This window comes from Trachurus japonicus, chromosome 14 (genome assembly GCF_045865225.1).
Source record: "Trachurus japonicus isolate A0001 chromosome 14, Traja_1.0".
Classification (NCBI taxonomy): domain Eukaryota; kingdom Metazoa; phylum Chordata; class Actinopteri; order Carangiformes; family Carangidae; genus Trachurus; species Trachurus japonicus.
In genome coordinates this window covers 3,654,255-3,677,646 of record NC_140920.1, presented here as the reverse complement: position 1 = coordinate 3,677,646, position 23,392 = coordinate 3,654,255, and the positions used below count along the sequence as shown (strand labels likewise).

Below are 23,392 nucleotides of genomic sequence, written 5' to 3'. Positions count from 1 at the left end.
GTATAAAACTGAAAAAATAAATGAATAAATAATAAAATAATAAAAACAGGATTTTAGGGTAAGAGTAGCCTATAAGGTTTGACATCACACACATTACCTGTAGCCTAGCTACTTAATCATTTGCAAAGATGTACGAAGACATTTAGGCTACAATGTGATGAAATGAATGAGAAATACAATTCTGTTGTGAACATTTGCCAAGTGGTTTGGAGGTTTGTCCATGTTGTTTTTTGAGAATGTAATTTCTGTTTTGAAAAATGAGCCAAACCAATGGAGAAAAACTGTAATAGAGGAGGCACAATACCTGAAAGTAATTATTTCAGTTGCCAGTATGGGAGCATGCATGTTCCCACAGCCCTATGTTCCCACTATCTCTCTGGACTCTATCTATCTGGCCTGTCTAGCCTCTACCTGGTCTTTTTACTAAACTTAACCAACTCTTTTCTTCATTGCCTAAACCCAACCAATGGTGGGACCAAAGGGCTGCGGGAACATGGGGCCTAATTTTCAGTGACAACAAAAGTTAGAAATGTGGGAACGTAAGGCTGTGGGAACATAGGAATGACCCCGTCAGTATGATAGAGGCTAAAAATGCTATTTTCATGGGAACAATACCCACGTAAAGAATCTCTCTTATTTTCACTGGAAAAAATTTGGCCAGTGGAAATTCTGATTGGCTGGTGATCTAAAAAGTTAATTTAGAACCCCAGATCCCAACCATCCAAGAAACTTGACAAACTTGATGTAATTGTCAATAAAAGTCTTATGAACACTTATGAGATGCTTGTATCCCAGTTATACTTCTGTATATCATCTTAACATCTGACAAAAGATCTAAAAACACTGACACTTTTTGGCCACAACTGTAGGACTAGTAGCCTAGTAGCAGCAGCACTTGCGTGTTTTTTACCTGCAGGCGGCGCTGTGTGCGTTCAGAGAGCAGCCGCCACCGCCCTGTGGCCGAGAGGAAGAAGAGTCCATGGTGTTTTCCTGGGCGGATGGCCTGCTCTGGATCTAGCTTGTCAAAACCTGCACTGAACCGAGAGCAACGTGGGATAAAGTCAGTGAAATGTGTGTTGAAGCTTGTTATTGTATCATTTTAAGTGTAAAAGTATATCGTTGTACGCGATTAGCCGAGAGAGAGGGGAGGGGGAGGCCTGTAAATCACAGCTGATATAAGAATAGTGTTGTGTTGTGTGTGATTGCCTCGCTATCAGCAGCAGCAGCAGCAGCAGCAGCAGGGCTAACACCAGTAACCTACAAGAAGCCATATGATCGCTAATGTAAGCAATTTACAAATAATAAACAAAACATTTCTTACTTCTGCGAGATGCTGCACTTTCGTTCGCAACATTACAACAACAGTGGTGTAACACTGCTGTAACAAATATCGCACGGAAAGCACTCGAGTGTGTGTGTTTTTAGCCGATAAATAACCCAACTTAAAAAACGTGATATTAAGCTTTAATTAGCGAAGTTAGGTCTAAGTTAGATGACATGTTTTATTTGTTTCTTTCTTTGTGTGTTTGTGTGTTTCACTTGCGTAACAAATTACGACTTTACTGGTCAAATGTCGGTTAAGACAATAACTAACTCGCTTCACAGGTCGTTGAAAGTTAACTTATCACACTGACTGCACATTAGCACGAAGCTAATGCTAACGGCTCTAGGCGTTTGAGAGCCGTTAGCATTAGCATTAGCATTAGCTGAGTAACTTTGAACGGCAGCCAAGCACAACAACAGCGAGTTTATTTCCAAGTTAACTAGTCAACAAACGCGATTCGACCGGTAAGAACAAATATTGAATCACAAGAATAGACAATTGAAGGTTGTTTTTGTCTTGTTTTATATATATTTTCCAGCTTAGTTGAGCCCCGCATGTGTGAATTTAACGTTAGCATTATTGGTTGTAAATGTAGCACCTTGTTCTCTGCTCGATGGTCAGACACACATACACACACTCAGTCTGGGTGAAAGTACACGCTTACACACACAGATACATAGTGTACAGAAGCTGCAGCAAAGGTCCTTGTCTTTGCGTTTCTTATATAATAATATCATTTTGTGTTCAATAATAACTCCAAAAAATAATCCATGTTATGGTGGTTCACACTGTTTTGTCATTACCGTCAAGTGTGTTTATTGGTGTGAGGAATATGAACCCATGCTAGACAAGTAGGTTTCCTAACGCTGTAACGTTACAATGCGGTTTATTTATGCCGGAAAGAAATGTGAGCCATAGCTATCCCGAAGAGACTTGTGACGTGTGCAGATATAAACAGCTTTACTGATTTAAAAAAAAAAAACAAGCAGAAAAACGAAGAAATAATCCACCTTCAACTTCACTAACTAAAATAATTAGGTACTTAATGTGTTTTATATCCATTGCTGTGCACATGCTACTATTCCTGTTGGTAATTTCCCTGTTCAGTATTTGGTGTTTGACCTTAAGACCTTTAAGTGGAGGTGTTCTCCCTGACATTTACTTACATGAATATTATTAATGGCTAATTAAAACCTGGCCACTGCGTCATCTGATTTCATTTCCCTTGGTAAAATTAGTAACTTGTCATCCACTGGTGTCATATTAACAACATATGTTCACAGAACGATACAGCCAATGCATTTCAGAGCCATATAATGTCGTAAAGATTTTACCATCAGTGCAGTAGAGAAAAGGTCATTGAATTAATTGAAACATGACAATCGCAGACTTAAAGCTGCGGAGGCTGCAGTATTTTAACTGAGCTTATTTTAATTTATGATCTAGAGATATATGTTCTTCTTTGCAGGTCATTTGTTTAAACCAGAGCAGCCTTGTAAGCATGTCTTGATATTGCGTTCATACTTTTGTTATTACACATTTTTATTGCATTTTACGTCAAATTTGTTAGAGATGTAGCCTAGATGTTAATAACAGGTGAAAACTTGAAAATTTCTCATATTACATACAGCGGCATGACATCATTGTTTCAACGTAAACACTAAGGTGGCGTTTTGAGATGTACCTACTCTGGAACCCGTTTCCAAAAAAATACAGTTTTTGGCCTCCCAAAATGTGGCTGAAACGATTTGACAAAACAACAAACGTGTGCGGATACTCCTAAACCGGACTGTTTCTGTTTCGAGTATCGTAAGTATTTGAAAAAAAGGCTAAAAATGTCTAATTTGTGCTGCTTCATTTAATTCCTCAGGTGCTGTTTGGGTTTGCTGTGACTGTGACTGAGACTTAAAAAAGGCCCAAAAGAGAAGAAATCCACCATTCCCCTCCCCGACCTCTTGTTCCTGGTCCTCTTTGAAACACATCTCTCACCATGAATGAAGTTAATGTAGTCAGAGAGGGTTGGCTCCACAAAAGAGGTAAGGTGTCACCATGCTCACAAAGGCTTAATGAATTTATTAAAGCGTTATACATGTAAACCATGGCTCAATTTGGTAAATACCTTGAATTGTTGAGCCGAAGGGTTAATAGTAAAATGTCAGTGGTGATCCTGTTGATTTTAATTTATACTCTCTCTCTCTCTGACTCAGGTGAATATATCAAAACATGGAGGCCCAGGTATTTCATCCTCAAGAGTGACGGTTCCTTCATCGGCTACAAGGAGAAGCCCGACCTGAACGACCAGACGTCACCACCACTCAACAACTTCTCAGTCGCAGGTTTGTTAAGATGAAGGTTACTAAGATGAAACCATTAACTCAGCTGTAATTGATTGTTATTTTTTTGGATGTTGCAGAATAATCAGTTGGATGTTTTGAGTTGCATGCTTTTCCAGTATTCAGCAGCGTCCTTTAAGCATCCTACCGTCTTTGTTGTGTATTTCACAGAATGTCAATTAATGAAGACAGAAAGACCTCGGCCCAACACATTTGTCATCCGTTGCCTACAGTGGACCACCGTCATTGAACGTACCTTTCATGTGGACAGCAATGAAGAGAGGTAAGAAGAGGGAAAAATAGCATATCAAGTGATAGGGTTTGTGTCAAGCCGTGACTACAAACAACTGCTGAGCTAAATCTGCCATTTTTACAAAAAAATGTATTGTATTTTCATTAATATTCACAGTCCCATTCAAATAAATGAAATTGATGAAAACACTTAATGTGATGCCTAAATGGCGTTCAGTGGCATCCTCAATTTTTGAGATTTTTTTTACTTTTCAGGGAGGAGTGGATGCGGGCAATCCAGTCCGTGGCAAATAGTCTGAAGATGCGAGAACAGGAGGAGGACGAGCCGATGGATGTGTTTGGGTCACCCAGCGAAAGCAGCTTGGAGGAGATGGAGGTGGCGATGTCAAAGTGCCGCAGCAAAGTGGTGAGCTGATCATTTTTTGGAGGGAAATAGAAGATTGAGAGCTCTAGTGTCTGAAAAAAAAATCTGAAAACATGGATTTTCTTTTCAACTTTTTTTGTCGCTAGAATTTCTATCGTACTAATAATTCATTAATCAGCAGTTTAGCTCTAAAACATGACATTACGTTGTCAAAGAAATACTTTTTTGTAGTGAGTTTTTCATCTGTGCAGCCAGCGAAGCAGAGCAGACTGCTTCCTCTTCTTAGCTTCCATATGTTATACTGAGATTATGAGTTGGCCAGACGTTGAGCTCACGCAAGAACAGTTTTGAATTTTTCTCCTAACGCTCTTGTATTTTGTAAAAGTGAGGTAAGCTCTAGAAAATGTTCCAACAAACTTGCCCTAAATTGCCTGTTTCAACCTGATGAATTCCATTTGTACGTGACAAGGCGTGCGGTCATGAGATTAGGATAATCGATACACTCAAACATGAGGAAGTATAGTGATGCATGCATGCAGACACAGTGGCCTGGTGCTCTTTAACACTTATTAACCCTGCGTCTGTTAAGATCCCAGAGAGTAATATATTGTACTGGTGGTGACTCTGCAAAAGGACAAGAGATATCCTAAATAGCAAACAGTGACAAACAAAGCAGCGGCGAGGAGACACAGGCTGCAGTGTAATAAGAGGAAGCAGAAGTAAGTAAGTGCGGGTACCTGAGCGAAGCTACAAACCTGCTCCACCAATCATCTTTTATCTCGCCAGCGTCCACTGTCTTGTAAACAACAAGATGGACGATTTGAGGCTACAGATTACCAAACCACCAACCATGTGGTCATCTGTATCACGATGATAATAAATAGAGACCTGGCTGCATGAAAACATCCCAGCAGATGCAGCTGTGGCTCTAACAGTCTGTGCCCTCTATCTGGATATATCTGGATATCCGACTCTGGCGAGATAAGATGCGGTGGTGGTGTGTACATAAACAACAACAGCTTCAGCGAAGGGCCAAACCAGAATTATCTGCCCACACTCAGGTCACATGGGTTGTACAGAACAGCAGCAACAGCACAAAGGCTGATGATACCGTTCCTGGACAAGTGAAGTCTTGAAAGCTTGTGCCAACCTGACCATAGATATATATAAGAAGACTAGATGACTCACCCACCGCTGCTGCCCAATGACAAAGCGTAGCCAGTACGGCGGCCATCGTGGGACGGGCAACTCTCTCCCTCAGAGCATTAAGCCTATGCTGCATGTTCTGCTATAATGACCACAACTTGCTCAGTTTTTGTCCGATTTCAAAACGGTTTGATTTTTTATGAACGTTTATGCAGTTATGATGCAGCATACTTAAAATCACGGATCATTTTAATCATTTACTTTTTTTTGTAAAAGTAACATTATGCAAATAGTTAAAGTAATAGCTACATACTGATTTATTTTTCACAGAGTTATGAATCGTTTTTTTTAGTGAAGATGACTGGATCACGTATCTACTGCACTGTAACTGCAGCCAGAGTCAGAGCAATTTGCCCGTTCAAATATGGCCGACTGTGAGCTATGCCTGCGTGTAGTCCGATCTACCCCCTTGGACCAGACGGCATCAACCAGTTGCAAAAGCACAGCTCTGACCTGCCTGACAGCCGCCACCATGTGGCCAGACCTAACCCTCCTGTTGTCCTCCTGGGTCAAGGAAGGAAGGAAGGAAGGACAAAGGGAAAGATAGGAGGAAAGAAGGAAGTGAAAAAGGAATGAAAGATAGATGGAGGGAGGGAACAGATTAGGGCAATTGGGTCAAAAAGGAAGGAAGAAGTAAGGACAGGGCAAAATGCAATATCCTTTTTCTGGACTAATGTTTCTATATGTTTTTATACTTATTTTTTATACTTATCTCATGTGATGTTTTTATAGGTTTTATGTTTTGTATTTATTCTGTCTTGTGTGTGTTGTGTGGTACCACAGCGGAGCAGCAACGTGAATTTCATTGAATTTTTTTTCAGTGACAATAAAGGCAATCTAAAGATGAAGGGAAGGAAGGAAGGGAGGGAACAGATTCGTTCAAGGAAGGAAGAAGAAGGGAGGAAAGAAGGAAGGGAAAAGGGATTGTGGAAAGAAGGAAGGGAGAAAGGAAGGAAAGAAGGAAGGATGGAGGAAGGGAACAGATTAGGTCAGTTTGACCCAGAAGGACAACAGGAGGATTACAGCCTGAATGATCACTGTCCTGCTGCCTTCATGCCGATAATCGTGAAATGCCATGAAAGACTGACACTGTCCCACATCAACACCTCTGTGATAACAACATACTGTCTTCATGATGAAGGACAGTGACTTAAAGAGGAATTTCCAATTTTAACAATCTGGACCTTATTTCTAGCATAAAATACGATCATTTACTCACCCAGATAACTTTTGGTGTCATTACGAGTCCTTCCGACGAAATCAGATCCAGCGCTCAGAGATGACATCATCCAGGTCAGAGGTCAGTAGGTCAACCTACAGACCCCGGATGTTGATAACAGCTAACCCCGGACTCAGAGGGGAATAGCACTAGCGTATCATAACAAAATATTGGTGAAATAAACGAGTTTCGCGGCAGATAATGTGTTATTTAGAGGCTGCATTGCACTGCCCCGTGTACTCGCATTATATGGATATACGCGGCTCTCGGCTGGATCTAATTTCGCTGGAACGACTCTCACTTTTGGACATTTCAAGTTTTGAAAATATTAGAAAAACATTAGTCCTAAAAGAACAAAATCCAAGCAACAACAAGAAGCACAGCATTCTGACCAGGAAAACCCATCTCTTTCTGAAAATGTATTCTGTTGACTTGTATTTGTCGAGATGAGCACTTAAAATACTTAAAATCCACATTACTAATGAATTCTCACACACCCACTTTGTACTTTTTTTTTTGTTTTTTTTTTACAGAATATGAGTGACTTTGAGTACCTCAAGCTGCTTGGCAAGGGCACATTCGGGAAGGTGATCCTGGTCAAGGAGAAGTCCACAGGAGTACATTATGCCATGAAAATACTTCGCAAAGAAGTCATTATAGCCAAGGTGAGTAAGCTTGTTACTATGACCACGAGGTACCATGAACACACACTGGTTTTTATTAACTTAACTTCAAAACATTGTCATGTGTTTCTTAAATTCCCAACCTGATTTCGATCATTAAGTGCAACAAAAGACTCGACTGAACAGGACTTTACACTGGATTCTTACTTAGTACTTCAATGATAAGTATTGTGATATAACATTCCCCAAATTATCATGTCAATCAATGCTTCAAGTAATTAATGTCTATGCTTAAATAGCATGCACATAAATAATCAGAAGGTACAATTTACATCCCAAAAATAGATGTTTACATTGTGCAGGTTATAATTGATATAAAACGTTCTGCTGATTGGCAAGTAAGCATTTCAGGAAAATTATTATTAAGATAAGATGAGATAAGACCTACTGCATAAATCCCCGAAGGAAATTCATTTGTCTGGCAGCTCATCTACCATAAATGTCATGAATTAGATTTATTGTAATTCATTTGAGTATTAACTGTAATTGTTATTGTTAATAAAAATCAAATGACGACAGTCGGTGCTGAGCTGCAGGCCACGGCAGGAGGTTGAACCGGTCTTGAGAATCACTGATCTGACACCAAGTCAACACACACAGTAAATTTGCATAGATGCACAAAACAACACACAAAGCAGGCAGTGTGCAGGATCTGCGGTTAGCGAGGTAACTTCATGTTTAATCACTGTGCTGAACTACTAACATGCTTCAGGACAGGTAAAGGTAAGAGGATCAGTTCGAAGCCTTCCAACAGACCAATCGGATCACTGGAAGAACTGAGTCACTCTGGACTGGGACAGAGCAGTTTACAAGAAAGTGACAAGTATTAACAAGCAGTAGATAGATATTGATATAAACCTGTTAAATTGTTTTTGCTGTTCCAGACACTGCATGTGTTCACTCTGAACTTAAAACAGAGCTTCTAACAAACAAAGTACCGTCATTTTCGAACTATAAGCCGCTACTTTTTTCGCTCGCCCCGGTGTCCCAGCTCTCGTCTCTGCACACCGCAACACAAACGCGCTCCGTAACCTGTAATTTTTTTGTTTATGACGGTTAAGACTACACAAACACACACGCCGTAACATCGTATATGTTATGTAATGTTATCCACCGCTATATTTATTGATTTTTCGCCGGCTTCGTTGTAAACAAATGCACATGGGCGAGAGGAGCGTAACCAAAACAGCGGAAAGGCGAGCGGACTTGCATAGTTCCCTACTGTCTTTCCCTGTAAATATACAACATGAAAACCTGCGGCTTGTATGTATGTACAAAATGTATTTTCTTTTAAAATTTAGCTGGTGCGGCTTATATTCAGGTGCGCTCAATAGTCTGAAAATTACCGTAGGAGTTTATCAAACAAAATAAATATAATTATCATATCTTAAAGGGACAACGAGGAGTTTCTCCATCGGCAGAATGAAAAATCCTGTGACAATAAAAAAAGTCTCATATTAATGTGGATGAATCTACGTTACCACTTGTTAATGGGCCCATTTTCGATAAATATATCGTTTTGTTTCTATCGTTATTTTAATTAATGGTAGAAATGCTGGGCGAGTCGACCAGCGTTTCCTTACTTTCGGTTTCGCGGACGCTGCCCGGCGGGTCATGGGGATAACGCCGCCGAATCGCCGTTCATGGTCGGAACTACGACGGTATCTGATTGTCTTCGAACCTCTGACTTTAATTATTCTCTGTGCGCCGGTCCAAGAATTTCACAGTGTGCGCGGAGGCTCATGGTAAATGTAGTGTGAAAGCACTTTGCTTTCCAAAACTCCTCGTTGTCCCTTTAATTTTCATTGAACAACCTGCAGCTCAGAATAACCGGGGTGATGTTGCTTTGCTCGGCTGTTGCAGACTCAGGATCAAAATGAGAGACCGCTGTGAACATCACCTGCATTCACATAGCACCACAGCTGCCTGAACATTCGGACGCTTTCCATCTCAGATTGAAACAGATATGGTGTCAAACCACTGTGTCGCCATCTCGATGCCTGTCACAGTTTATATATCGCATGTATTTAATCTTCACAATCACAATGTCTTTGTTGACAGGATGAGGTGGCCCACACAGTTACAGAGAGCAGAGTGTTACAAAACACACGACATCCCTTCCTCACGGTGAGAGCGCTGCACTTCTTCGTACCGTATGTCTTGCACAAGTTTCAAAAGCTGTCAGTGCCGAGCACCTTGTGACTGAGTTCACCACTGAATATGAATAGTGTATTGTTTATATACAGTGTGTTTTTGCCATATATTTCCATCACTTTGATCTAGACTGAGATACACTCACAGAGTCTTATTGTCTTTATTAGGAATGCCTCAATATTCATGTAAGCACGAGTGCTGTTGAAGGGGTTTCAATCAATGAAACATTACGCTTTAGTTTTTTCTGTCACTGGAGATGGAAAAAAAAATTTAATTTACCATTATTTTCTTAGATGTTAGCAGCCCACATACAGCTCAGATAATAACTATCTCTAAATCTGAAATGTTGGTTCCTCATTTAAAGGGATAGTTCAACATTTTTGGCAAATTGGCCCATTGCCATAATCCCCTATAGTCATAGCAGTAGGTTCGTTACCTTTAATTGTCGGTGCAAGCTGTTTTTAGAACGGCGGAGCAGAGCCGCGAGCTGCTCAGAGCTACGCTACGGAGACTCATGGGATTTCTTGGTTTCTCTCATCAAACTCATCAAATACACAATCCAACAACCCCAAAACGCTCTGGTGGACAAGTTGTGACCTGCACATTCACCACGCTATGAGATAATAACACAACGTTACCAGACAGAGTTGTTTTAGAGGGAAATTCATGCAGAACCGCTGATGCACGTTGCCTTCAGGGACAGTTTTTCATCAAACAGTCTCTGCATTTCCCTCTAAAACAACTCTCTGTCTGGTAACGTTGTGTTATTATCTCATAGTGTGGTGAATGTGCAGGTCACAACTTGTCCACCAGAGCGTTGTGGAGTTGTTGGATTGTGTATTTGATGAGTTTGATGAGGGAAACCAAGAAATCCCATGAGCCTCCGTAGCGTAGCTCTGAGCAGCTCGCGGCTCTGCTCTGCCGTTCTAAAAATAGCTTGCACCGACAACCTACTGCTATGACTATAGGGATTATGGCATTTGGCCAATTTGCCAAAAATGTTGAACTATCCTTTTAACGAACAGGAATATACTGTAATTCACCTGTTAGCAAATATGTTCAAAACAACTCTTTGTGCTTTGAAATAATTAAAATGTTTGTCACATTTGATGGTGGGGGCAGTGTAACACGTGCAGTACTGATTCACCATCTGTTTTACCTAACATCTTCATTTTCTTCCTTGCAGACACTGAAATATGCCTTCCAAACCCACGATCGACTCTGTTTTGTAATGGAATACGCCAACGGGGGCGAGGTGAGACTTCGCATACACACACACACATCCCAGTCACGTGGAGATACACTAATGTCATTTGGTGTCAACAGCTTGCTGCGCACATAGAGGTTTTTTTTTTTTTTCTAACCGGCAAATGCTCACCACCTGCTCTCGCCTCTTCCAGCTCTTCTTCCACCTGTCACGGGAACGAGTGTTCACAGAAGACCGGGCTCGCTTCTATGGTGCCGAGATTGTGTCGGCGCTCGAATATCTGCATTCAAACGATGTCGTTTACCGTGATCTGAAGGTGAATACTCATTCATAAGTAGTGAATCTATGTGTAATATTACATTCACTGGGTATTATTGGGTCTCTACTAAAGCTGAGTCCAATGTGATACCTGTATTTTCATGACAATGGAGACCAGTGACGTAGGTGTGTGTGTGTATAATAACAGCTGAGACTATTACAACTCTCAAACACTGAAGGTCACGGCCCAGAAATGTGAAGTACGTAAGCTTAAATCATTGATAGGAATTCAATTTGGAGAATGCCACACCTGACTGTCACATGACGCAATCCACTAAAAAGAAGATGTCTCACTCTGTTTTGAAGAAAGACGTCCAATCTTTTGGTTCTGCAGGGATGTTAGAGTGAAGCTCTCAAACTAAACTATCTTTGACCAGTGCTAACAGTGGTGTCCTGAGAGCACACACAGACAGACGGACAGCAGCCAAGTTTAATTTAGGTTTGTCATCAAGTTACTCACAGAATTAGTGACAGTACACACAACGTAGCGCTAGTGACGTTTGTCATTTTATCCTGTGAAAAATAACTCCACAGCAGCTAATATGAGAAGCTGGTAACATTTCATTAAAATCAGCATGCACTGCTGTACAGAAGTCCTCTATTAGAGTGTAAAAAAGTGACTTTTATTCTCTCTCCATATCTTTATCATCTTTACATTGGACTTAGTGTAAATATCCATTAAAAATCCAATCGATAGAGACTAGAGCAAAAAGTGAAGAAGAATTAACCTCAGGTTTTGTTTGTCTGGCCTGTAGCAGAACTGAGCTGCTGTGGCTTCTTGTCAGTATCAGTATTTCTAATGACTCACCAGTTCGGCTCAGGATTGTTTCTGTGAATGAACAGAAAATCGCAGCCATGTCCTGATTGCTTTGTATTAGTTTACACTCAACAATCACAACATCCCTGTTTCATAACATTGTTGGCAAACCACGAAGCCAACAACATGTCTCTTTCTCGTCATTGGATACTTCACAATGACTGTGCTTGCTTGTCACCATGTTGGTAGTGGTGGGTAGTAGTAGGGATGTCACGACAGCAGACATCTGATAGTCAGTACACCTCCTAATATGTTGACTAAGACATTCATTTACCAAGTAAGTGTTACATTCTGACAGATGACAGGTGAATAGTGGTGACAGTAGTGCACTAACATTGTGAGCACCAAGCTCACTTTATGAGCTGGTGGTATGTTAGCTATGTATGAATGAATCATGAATTTTCCCCTTGGGGATTAATTAAGTAATTCTTAAGGAGTGGCAAACCAGTTACTGCACTCTCACTTGATGCTACAACTTTGAGTGGTGTTTTTGTTATTATTAACTGTGCTGTTTGCCGCCTTCTTCTCTTCAAGTCTGATGTTGCTTGTTGGGTTAATACACACAGTACCTCTGATACTGCAGAACAACAAGTACCATCTCATTTTGACATGAACTTGGTACCGGAGTGTGAGGTCTCATGACATCCCTCGTGGGCGGAGTAGTCTGTACTCAAGTAGAAGCACTGTTGGTCTATAACAACATTAGTACAGGGTATCCGCGGGGTCTTAAAAAGTCTAAAATTTGAAAATCTAAATTTTAGGCCTTAAAATGTTGAATTATTGTGTTCAAGTCTTAAATAATTTTAGACAGGTCTTACATTTTCTTATGCCCACCATGGGCGAGCATTTCACTCGCATTTGTCCCTAAAAAAATGCATGTGCGAACCAGGAAAATCACAAAAAAGAAAGATCACAACCTGTGATCGTTCAAAAACTACAAATCCCACAATTCTCTGGCCTCAACGCACCAATAACAGTAGTTACGTGTAAGTAAGGGAGAGTGGAGCTGTCGGTAAAAAGAGGAAACAACTCCACACTGGTCCTGTTCTATGTTGTTCCTTCACACCGAATTTTCGGTGAACACACTGTCACGTGCCGTTTATTCGTTATGTCCGCGGTGTGAAAGGCCGTAATGCAAAGACGCGATTAGCCGCGAATTCACGCCGGGCAACGCGGTACACGCGCCTTTTTTTGCGACGCGATACACATAATATTTTTTTTTGCGACACGACCATCACGTCTTCGTCTATTTCATCGTGTTTGGTGGTCATCAGGTTGAGTTTTATTTACATCAGGCTGATTATCATGATAATTAATACATACTTAGTAACAAGCCTGTAAGTTCAACAAATCAGTATGCTACTGTGATTTAACTAGCCTAGTTAAATAAAAAGATGTAGTTTAATACCATAATATATAGGGGTGACCAAAGGCCAATGTATTTACTTCATGTGTCAAATATTGTGTTGGTCATAATACAGAACAGGTTGTGGCTCGTGTCTGTTGATTAAAGAAGTTGAAATATTTCCATGTTTGTCTATTCTGGGTCACATTAGAAGTCATCACATTTCAGGCCAGAGGTGAAGTGTTGGTATTTTTACTGTTCTCCAATGTAAAAACGGGTCACGTTTGACCCTTAACATTATTCAAGGCTTAAAGCCATCTGCCTGTTGGTTGCCAGTGAATTAAATAAATAATGTGTTACATAAACATTTTTAATTTCGCTCCCCAATTTCTTTTTGTGCCCCCAAATAGTTTACTTTAGGTGTGCTCCTTGGGAAAAATGTTATGGTAGAGCCCTTGCTACCGCAAATGCTCAATAAAAGGCTCCTGCGACACTTCATTGTGCTTTATTGAATGTATTTTATGTATTTTCTAACACGCAACTTATATATTGCAATCAATTTCAAATTTTGTCACTCAACCTTTCTTTTGTATTGTTTTTTTTATTTGTCATGATATAGGTCTTAAATTTCATCCATAATGGTCTTAAAAAGTCTTAAATTTGAGCTGGTGAAACCTGCAGAGACCCTGTAGTAAAAGTAGTTATCAATATAACTAACCTGAGTTAGAATGTAAAAGTGTAAAATCAAAGGATCTATTATGTTCCCCTGATTAAAGCCAAATTCAATTCCCTGAATCATATTTATGATCATGAGAATCAGATTTGATGAGTGTTTTATTTCATTCTGTTGCAGCTGGAGAATCTGATGCTGGACAAAGACGGCCACATCAAAATCACTGATTTTGGTCTTTGTAAGGAGGGAATTACTCCGGACGCCACCATGAAAACCTTCTGTGGAACTCCTGAATATCTCGCACCTGAGGTAAGATGCTGAAAATGAGTTGGTGTCACATCTCGCCTCTTCTTCTTTTAACACGCTGCCCTGAATCACAAAGGTTCAGAAGTGTGGCCGGCCACTGAAGGTTTTTCTTCGGCAGCCAGAGCCCATCACGTGACCTCTGCTGCATCGCTCGCATGCTCTCATCAACTTGTAAGAAGCAAAGATAACATTTTTCTAGATTTAGACTTGCTTGCAACAGAGGGGTCATCTGTTTCCTTCCCTTTTTTCCCCCCTTCATCTTTCTTGAGAGTGGACACTTGTTTTTTTTCCTGCAGATGTTTAGTGACCTCTTCTGGACATTTCGAAGAACTGCACATGCTCTCATTACATCATTGGGTGTTTTTTTCATGTTTAAACTGGTTCTGCATGGAAGTAATCCTCCCCCTTCCCTCCCTGTGATTGTTAAAAACAGGTACTTACAGTAACAGGTGGTGAGTTATTCATTGGCCCTCCCCCTTGTTCCATGTGGGTGATGTTGAGCAGGCTATTTTTGCCTCGTGCTGCTTGTTACTTGTTATCTATTAAAAAACCTGTGTTGGACCTAATCACTAAGGCCCCTGTGTGGCATTGAAGAATAACAGCAAATTGTCTGATTCTTTATTCTGATATACTTCAGACCAAAGATCAATTTCATCTCAGGAAGTCATCATGAAACTATACAACACACAAAAAAATATAGGTTTAGGTGTGAGAAATGTGCAATGTAGTGACTTCTCTACTGCCACTGTCGTCATTAAAGCCCCAGTGTGTGACTTATTTGGCTTTTTATCAGCAAAAATCAAATATGTCTTTCATAAATCCGTATTTCACTGAAGTGGAATCACAGCCGCATACAAATGAAAGCTTTCTGGTACCCTAGAATGAGTTGTTACAAGTCGTAACAAATACACAAGTGGTTGACGCACCGAACCGAGGCGGCCATTTTGCATCGCCATTTTTTTACGTTGAGTGGCAGCGTGACCGTAGGTAACCACGGAAACTCAGCGGAGCTGTGGGCTCGGCCTGTTAAAACTGTCACCACTGTGTAGTGTGAGGAAGGACGGAGGCACTGGTGTTGCATTCAGGTGCAGTCAGGCAGACGGCCGTCGGCAAACCAACCGGATGTCATTTTACTCAGCGAGAGAAAGACGGTAAAACGTGGGTCAGGTAAACAATACCACATCACCATGACAACATATTGTCACGCCTGTATTGTTCTGCCTCGTGCTGGCGGACCACTTGTTTACATAGACGCTTGTTTATCCTGTTACATGCAGCGTCTGTTGTCTGTCTGACGTCTGCCCGATTTCACATGAATGCAACATCAAGAATACGTTCAGATATGCAACCGCACCGCTAGATGGGGGGAATTCCTACATATTAGACCTTTTAAAGCAGAAGTAAGTGGAATATTTATGTTAATATAAGTCTTAAATAGTTGTATCTTCTGACAGCAATCACTTACATAGAGTGTTTGGTCTGAAACACGGGTCTGTCAGTCACTCTGCTCTGCTGTAAGCCGAGGAGAAAACTTTCCTTGTATCCTACAACCTTTATCCAATGAGGAGAGAGAACGGCATAAAGGGGCGGTCCTCTCTGTGTCCTCTAACTCCATTGGCTGACAGGAAGTTAGACAAAACCACCGGATCGCGATACTTCTGCTTTAAGTAAACAAATGTCTTGTTTTCCCCTCAGGTCCTTGAAGACAACGACTACGGCCGGGCCGTCGACTGGTGGGGTCTGGGTGTGGTGATGTATGAGATGATGTGCGGCCGTCTGCCTTTCTACAACCAGGACCACGAGCGTTTGTTTGAGCTCATCCTCATGGAGGAGATCCGCTTCCCCAGGAACCTGTCTCCTGAGGCCAAGTCCCTGCTGGCAGGCCTGCTCAAGAAGGATCCTAAACAGAGGTGTTAGTTTGACCACACTCATGTTAACTAGGGCTGGGACGATATGCTTTTCTCCCGATTCGAGTCTTCTACGATTTTTTGGATGGTGATTCCATTTAAATTGCGATTCTACGATATTGCCGATTCTCTCGATTTTTTTGTCTGCATTTTTAACATTTATCTGCACACAAATACTGTAGGAGACTATAAATTAACATACTCCATTATAAAGTGAACTTAAACCCTTTTCATAATCTGTACTCTCTGTATGTAAAAAAGGCGAACAAATGCACATTGCACAATATTTAAAAAAATACCCCCCCCCCCCCCCCAAAAAAAAAAAATCGATTTAAAAATCGTCAAAAAAGATATCGCGATATTTATGTGAATTGATTTTTTCTCCCAGCCCTAATGTTAACTCTGTGTGTCCGTCGCTCTTGGAAATACCTGCTTGATTTCTTACACGATCTTGTTTTTGTTACTCACAGGTTAGGCGGAGGGCCCAACGATGCCAAAGACGTTATGACTCACAAGTTTTTCATCTCCATCAACTGGCAGGATGTGGTGCAGAAGAAGGTACGACATTATCGATCGGTTCTCCATAAGTTGTTGTTCTTTTTCAGTCAGCTGCGAAGAAAGTCACTAATTTCTTAGGATTTATTTCTGCAACAATTTGTTACTTTATTACTCCAAAATTTGTGGGTAAAAGTAGGTTTCTTCTTCTTTTACTAATACTACTACTATCATACAGCTACTGGTCCTTTGTCCCCATCTGTGACATAGATGCGTTGGCACCATGATTGTTTCAATTTGATTTTTTTTTTTTTTTTTTTTTTTTTTTTTAAATTTTCACAATAATATGACAACACTTATAACTATAACTACTTCTTGACTTTGGTCACTAGAGTTTTGATACAGTTTTTCCATCGTTTCATCTCCATTTACCCTGTTGTTGATCCAGGTAGATAGAGATGACTGTTGATCCAGACAAACACCAGACATGACTACTGCAGAGTCATTTGACCTGGGAGTGAATGACGCCTACACTCTCACTCTGACAACAAAAGCCTAACGTATTTGCTTTTAAATGAGTGTTTACACATGGATTATAGCTAATTTGAGCACCTTGCCTTCCAAAGCCAACAGCGTCTAAACAAACAGTAATGGTGCAACGTTGTAAAGAGAAAACTAGAACGGCTTTCAGTAGAGAGCAATACAAGAATGTCTTATTTTACATGCCTTAACTGGATGTGCACCTACATTACCTCCCTGGCTCATGCTGTGCACTGTGCACAACACTGTGATCTTAAAGAGGAACTATGCAAGATTTGAACCTTAATTAAACAGTTAAAGAGTAATTGTGATGGTTGAATGACTTGTTACTGGGAAATTGGAGGCTCTCTGCCTTCCACCTATAGCGTCTCTTGGCCCGAAAACCAACCATGCAAGATCAGCGGCTCCGACCCGGTGTCCCAGAGCTCATTTTGTGAGAAACACGCCCGGTAATCCGTAATCTCTTGTTAACATTACCCGCCTCTGTAGACATCGCTCCACGGATTGCCTTCTCGTCGACTTCATTAAAAACAAATGCACGTGGCCAGGGAGGAGGGTTAGCGGTGAGTTTATATATGACAGTGAAAACGTGCACTCTGAAACTGTAGGGGGAGCTCCGTAGAGAAAAAAGCGTCCAAAACAGAGAAAAAGTGACCAGACTTGCATAGTTTGTCTTTAACATTCAGTACGTTTACATGCAGAGCTTATTCGAGCTATGCTCCAAATTCGATTTTGGCGTCTAATCGGACTTCTGTCCTTGTCCCAGTTTACATGCAACTGAGAAAATCGAATAACTGACGGGAACGTGTCCTCCTCCTCAACACCAGATGGCGGTAATGCATCATTTCAGCGGGTTAATACGCAACCTTTTCCGGTTGACCTATTAGCCAGGCGGCAGACCGGCATTTTCCAAAAACAGCGAGATGGTTAATCGTACGGCTTTGTTCATCTCGTACGTAATGTGCACGTTACTTATTGTGCAGATAAGGTGCACGCTATCCCTCGTGGTCATGGTGATTTCGAGAGGCAGACGAGACAAGAACGCCGAAACGCTACAACAATAGCTTCTTCGACCGGCTTTCTTGGATGTTTTTGTTCCGGGGTCTTACGCCAGCGTGGGGGGTGTGGAGCAGCGCACATGCGTTGTCCAGTTAATCTCCGATTGAGGCGTATACATACACCGGAGAAAGTCTAATTCCAATCGCATTATCTGGGTGTCTTATATAGATATTAGTCGGACTAACGTTGTCCAGTTATAGTCGAATTAAGGCAATAATTCACTTTTCTCAAGTGTCATGTAAACGTACTGATTGACAGCACAGTGAACCACTTGGGTCTTTATGAATTCAGCCCCTAGGCCCGTTGAATCATGGGTTTTTGTTTGTTTTGGTAACTCCTTCCTGCCTTTGCACACATATGAAGGGATTTGTAGGCATTGAGTTATGTTCTCCACTTCAACCAATCCTCTCTTTCTCCCTCAGCTCACACCTCTCTTCAGACCACAAGTGACATCAGAGACAGACACCCGGTACTTTGATGAAGAGTTCACAGCACAGACCATCACTCTCACTCCACCAGACAAGTGTAAGTGTCCTTCACCACCACCACCATCAGCATCATCATCCACACTCAGGTTCTCGGTTGTGAAAACGCTGACTTGCTGTCTGCTGTCTTGTTCTTTACAGATAACAATCTGGACTGTGACGATTCTGGCCAGCAAGCACATTTCCCCCAGTTCTCCTACTCCGCTAGCATAAGAGAGTGATAGCATCTCACACACACAAACACACAGACATATACATACACACAGACACACACACAAAGAAAAAAAAAAACACAAACACAATCATATACAAAAAAAACACATGAGGCATGAACACCTTGGCATCATCCATTACGACTATACAAGGACGAGAACCTCCATCTATATTGTGGTTTTTGGTCCTTGCAGGATCCAAGTGCCTCAGCTGGTGGCCATATTTCTCTATAGACATCCCCTCCATCCACACTACAGACAAAGCCCGGCCGCACTGGCTGTACTGTATCAGACTGGACTTCAGTACCTCACATAGTCAGCACAACTCAACAACAACAACAACAACGCAATCAGGACTGTCTGTAGCACCTTTCAGATGGCCTATAAACAGCTGCTGCTGCTTTTTTCAGACTGTACAACCACCAGTCATTTTTTTAAACGTTGTCCTTTTTATGGTCTTATTATGAGAAGCCATACAGCTCCTACATTATGTTTCAAAGTGCTCTTCTTCAGAACTAGCTGTTACCACTGGTGATAAGACGTATATGAGGGAGGAAGAAAATCGCGTGGCAGTTTGTTGGGTGTTGTTCTGTTAAGGTGTGTGTGGATTTTTTTTTGTGTGTTTGTTTCTTTTGTTTTTCTTTTTTGAGAAAATGTGGGCATCGAATCTAAACTGTGTTTTTTTTTTTATATATATATATATATATATATATATACATACTACACTTACCCGCCGTGCATCAGGAACAACAGATGAATTGAGAACACGTGATGATCAAAGTGTCTTCATGGAGAAAAGCTTTAACAAAGCGAAACATGAGCGTCGCAGAGAGAGAGAGGCTGTCCTTTTTAAACTGTATGCAATGAAAACAAATCATGTGTTTATGACTTTGCTCTCAGACTGTGATCTTTGTTATAACAGATCTGTCAAGTGTGACACAGCAATTACTGGGGATTGGGAATACCTTAATGCACAAGGTGTATATGTTATTTAAACGATGTTTCTTTTTTCTTTTCTTTTTTTTTAATTCAACCACATTTTCGATCTTCTCGATCAGCTAAATACACACCAGCCATGTGATTTAAGAGACTCAATAAGCACTTAATGATTGAAAGCAGACCTCATTTTGTTTTTCAGTTGGCCCATGTTCATAATGTAGCTGAAAGCTTCCTGAATTTATGTCAGTGCTCGTTATTGTTGTTCTTATTATATATAACAAATATCAAAGACTGTCGGATACCAAAAGTTGTCATCAAATATCTGGTCAGATTCATAATCCTGTTGACCTCTTCTTTTTCTTTTTTTTGACCAGATAGTTTTCAACATTTGGCCAATTTTAAATGATTTCATATAATTTCTACATTTTTTGTATAGCTTCCTCTGTTTCAACAGCATCATTTAGCATTTGAGAACTTTCTTTTCTCTCTCTCTTTTTTTTTTGTTTGTTTTTTGTTGAAAAATATTCAAATGTACAAAATTCAAAGTAAAGTATTGCCATATCAAAGGCACAGGTGTTTTATCAGCACTAACTGTTGAAAATTGTCCAAGTATAACCAGCCCTAGCGCAAAACTGATTTCATAGCACTTTTGGAGAAAACGTGTTAATAGTAGGAATGTCGTGCTTTTCTTGGCATTCAAAGCTAATACACTCATACCTATGTTATAGCTTGTCCTATGTAGCCTTTCTGTGAGAGCCATCTTTCCTCAAATAATAACTCCCTTTGCTAAACTTAACCCGCTGGAGATTTTTTATAAGTTCGAGGCTGTTGCTAACAGTTCATACATTATAATATTCTCCTGGCCACTATCTGTCATCTCTCTGTAAATATTACTATTCTTCCAATGCTCCAGTGCATCCAAACTGCTGCTTTTCAGACGTGAGCATACCACTAGATTTGATTGGACAGCAAAGAAAGAAAAAAAAAAACTCATCCAGCGAGCTGTGCATATCATGAACATGGTCCATTGTGAGATTTTGTGTTTGAGTGCAATGTGGACTTGCGAGACTGTCTCTCTTTTTTCTCTTCCCGTCTTTTATTAACAACATCTAATGGTAACCAGTTAGGGGTACACCATTGAGATTTGCAATACTGGGTGTTATACTGTACATGCAAATGCACCCAACGTTGTGTTGGTGCTACACTGTTGTGTCACTTGTAATTAAGAGCCGGTGCAGAAATCCTGCTCAACTTCCCTTTGCTCACAGAGCCTTCTACCACATATGCTGTTTTGAAATAATTTCCGTTATTTTTTTGTCTTGTTTATCTCGTAGTTTTACTCCTCGACTTGCTGTTTTCCCCTCGTCCTTCCCCTCTCCCCCTGAACCCGGTCTCAAATTAAGGAAAATTCATAATGGTTGAAAGAAATGTATGTTTTTCAGTTACATTATTCTATTAAAACAGTTCATTTCTACTTGTCTATGAATGTAATTCTGAAAGACAATGATCCAATACACCTTTTTAACTGTCTTAATACACTGTGGTGTCTCACTTCTTTTCTTTTTTTCATGCTCTGTCTGGACGATGCTGCAGCTCTGTTGCTCCACTAGCACTTATTGGGATAAAGTGCTGTGCTATGAGTTGAGAAAGGTTTTGTAAATCCAGCCTTCAAGTTGCACATCCTGACACCTTTAACTTATCTGTGTCCTGACAGCATGAGGTAGATGTTACCGGATGTTAGCAGCAGCCAGAGGTAACAAAAAGCAGAGCTGTTGATAATTGTAATAACAGACTTGTGAAAATATAGATGGTTTGTCTTGTACTTACCCATTTTGCTGCTTCCTATTCATCAACTTCAAGGACTAAATGTTAATATGCTGCTTTATGTGCCTGGCTCGCCCTATGTCAGCTGGATTTGTCTCCAGCCCCTCCCCAAAGCACAATGCACAGATAAGTGGTATAGACAGTGGAGGGATGGATTGATGTCAGTGGTCATAATGTTGTGAATATAATCAATGTATCAAAAATGAGAAAAATGCCCGTGCACAGCGAGCGAACAGTCGAGGTGCTGGTAGTGTGGCGTTTCTATTGTCCACTGTATGGAGGATCTATGATTTATTAAGCAACGCGTTTCGCATCAAGGCTTCTTCAGGCTCGTGTTTGTGTTTGGACCAGGAAGTGAAGGGTTTTTTAACACAGGAAACGGTACTCAGTCAATCACATTTAGTAATTAACAGGTGAAACATATTGGACAGACGAATTTCAATGGCTAGGGACTACCATTATACCATGTTGAAAAGAGGTTTAAAAAAAACATAAAAATTCATTAAGCAGCTTCACATTAGATGACAACCAGAGAAAAGCAGCATGTGTACAAACCCAACAATATTATAATACAGTCCAAGTCGGTTATACATAGAAAATACCATCAGTCATGACATTAAAAGTACAGAGAATCAATTCAGGTTACAACAATGAGTATGACATCTCACAAGCAGAGTAATCAATGTATGCCTATGTTAAACCCTTTTTATTAGACAGCCCTCAGTGTGCACTGCAGTCATAATAAAGCAGATTACATCCTAGGTAAAAGAGAAAACACATTTTTATTGTCAGCCTAAAGTCAGATCACAGGCCATATGGAGCTCTGAGTGTAGCCTAAAACCACACACACACACACACACACACACACACACACACACACACACACACACACACACACACACACACAGAGAGAGAGAGTCCCAGTGCATAATACAACCTTAGGCATGTGAATAACTAATGTCCACACACACACACAGACACACAGCACAGGCTCCACTCCACCCCACCGCTGTGATATTCAGAGGATGTGTGAATTACACTGTTACGTAACCAGGTAACCCTGTGCGTCTCTCTCTCTGTCTACACACACACACACATACACACACACCCACGTCACACCGACACGCGCGCGCACAACGCTGCCCCAGCAGAGAACATGTGCTGCCGGGGAGCGACCACGCCTCCACCCGACGTCTCACATGCTGCCGCACACATCCACTGTCTCCTAACGATGCGTTCAGGTCTCATGAGAGAACAAAGGAAGTCTCGGGATGAGGCGTTGTAGTGGGGTTTTTTTTATAGAAGCATTCTGCTGCACTGCATGTTACAGGAAATGTACAAAAGAAATAGAAGATCACTTTAAAAAAAGAAAAGAAAAAGAAATCTTGATTGTGTTTAATTGTTTAAGCAATTGGGTATTTGCCATAAGAATACACATTATATGTAGGCCTATATGTAACAGTGCAAGTGTTATTACCATCCAACCATGGTGAATACTGCAATATTCATACTCAATTCATATTTTTTTTTTAGCATTTGTTTTAGTAAAATACCAATTTTCCTGATGTCCCTTAATGCAGCTTTATATAACAGGCCCTCCCAGGTGTGTGGGCTCTGCTATTCAGCTGAAACGTGGTGTAACTGGCAGAGCACACTATGATAATAAACCAATACATTTACTTATAACTGAACTCCAAAATGTCACAAGCATATATTCATATACCGGTATA

The 23,392-nt window shown here is 40.8% G+C and overlaps 1 protein-coding gene across 3 annotated transcripts; it reads left to right on the top strand.

Annotated features, from left to right (window-relative positions):
* The first annotated feature begins 966 nt into the window (after positions 1–966).
* On the top strand, positions 967–21,376 carry LOC146974040 (RAC-beta serine/threonine-protein kinase-like). 3 transcript variants are annotated; one of them, XM_085797111.1, is made up of 14 exons: positions 967–1,060; positions 3,195–3,360; positions 3,532–3,660; positions 3,829–3,940; positions 4,165–4,315; positions 7,232–7,363; positions 9,443–9,508; positions 10,722–10,790; positions 10,936–11,058; positions 14,076–14,204; positions 15,897–16,111; positions 16,579–16,666; positions 18,625–18,727; positions 18,829–21,376. In XM_085797111.1, the coding sequence occupies exons 2-14, from the start codon at positions 3,315–3,317 to the stop codon at positions 18,906–18,908; spliced, it is 1,443 nt and encodes a 480-aa protein (XP_085653237.1). In that variant the 5' UTR covers positions 967–1,060; positions 3,195–3,314; the 3' UTR covers positions 18,909–21,376. The 3 variants fall into 3 exon arrangements, with proteins under 3 accessions (XP_085653237.1, XP_085653236.1, XP_085653238.1); XM_085797110.1 differs by having other exon boundaries at positions 967–1,071; XM_085797112.1 differs by having other exon boundaries at positions 967–1,283.
* Positions 21,377–23,392: the final 2,016 nt, after the last annotated feature.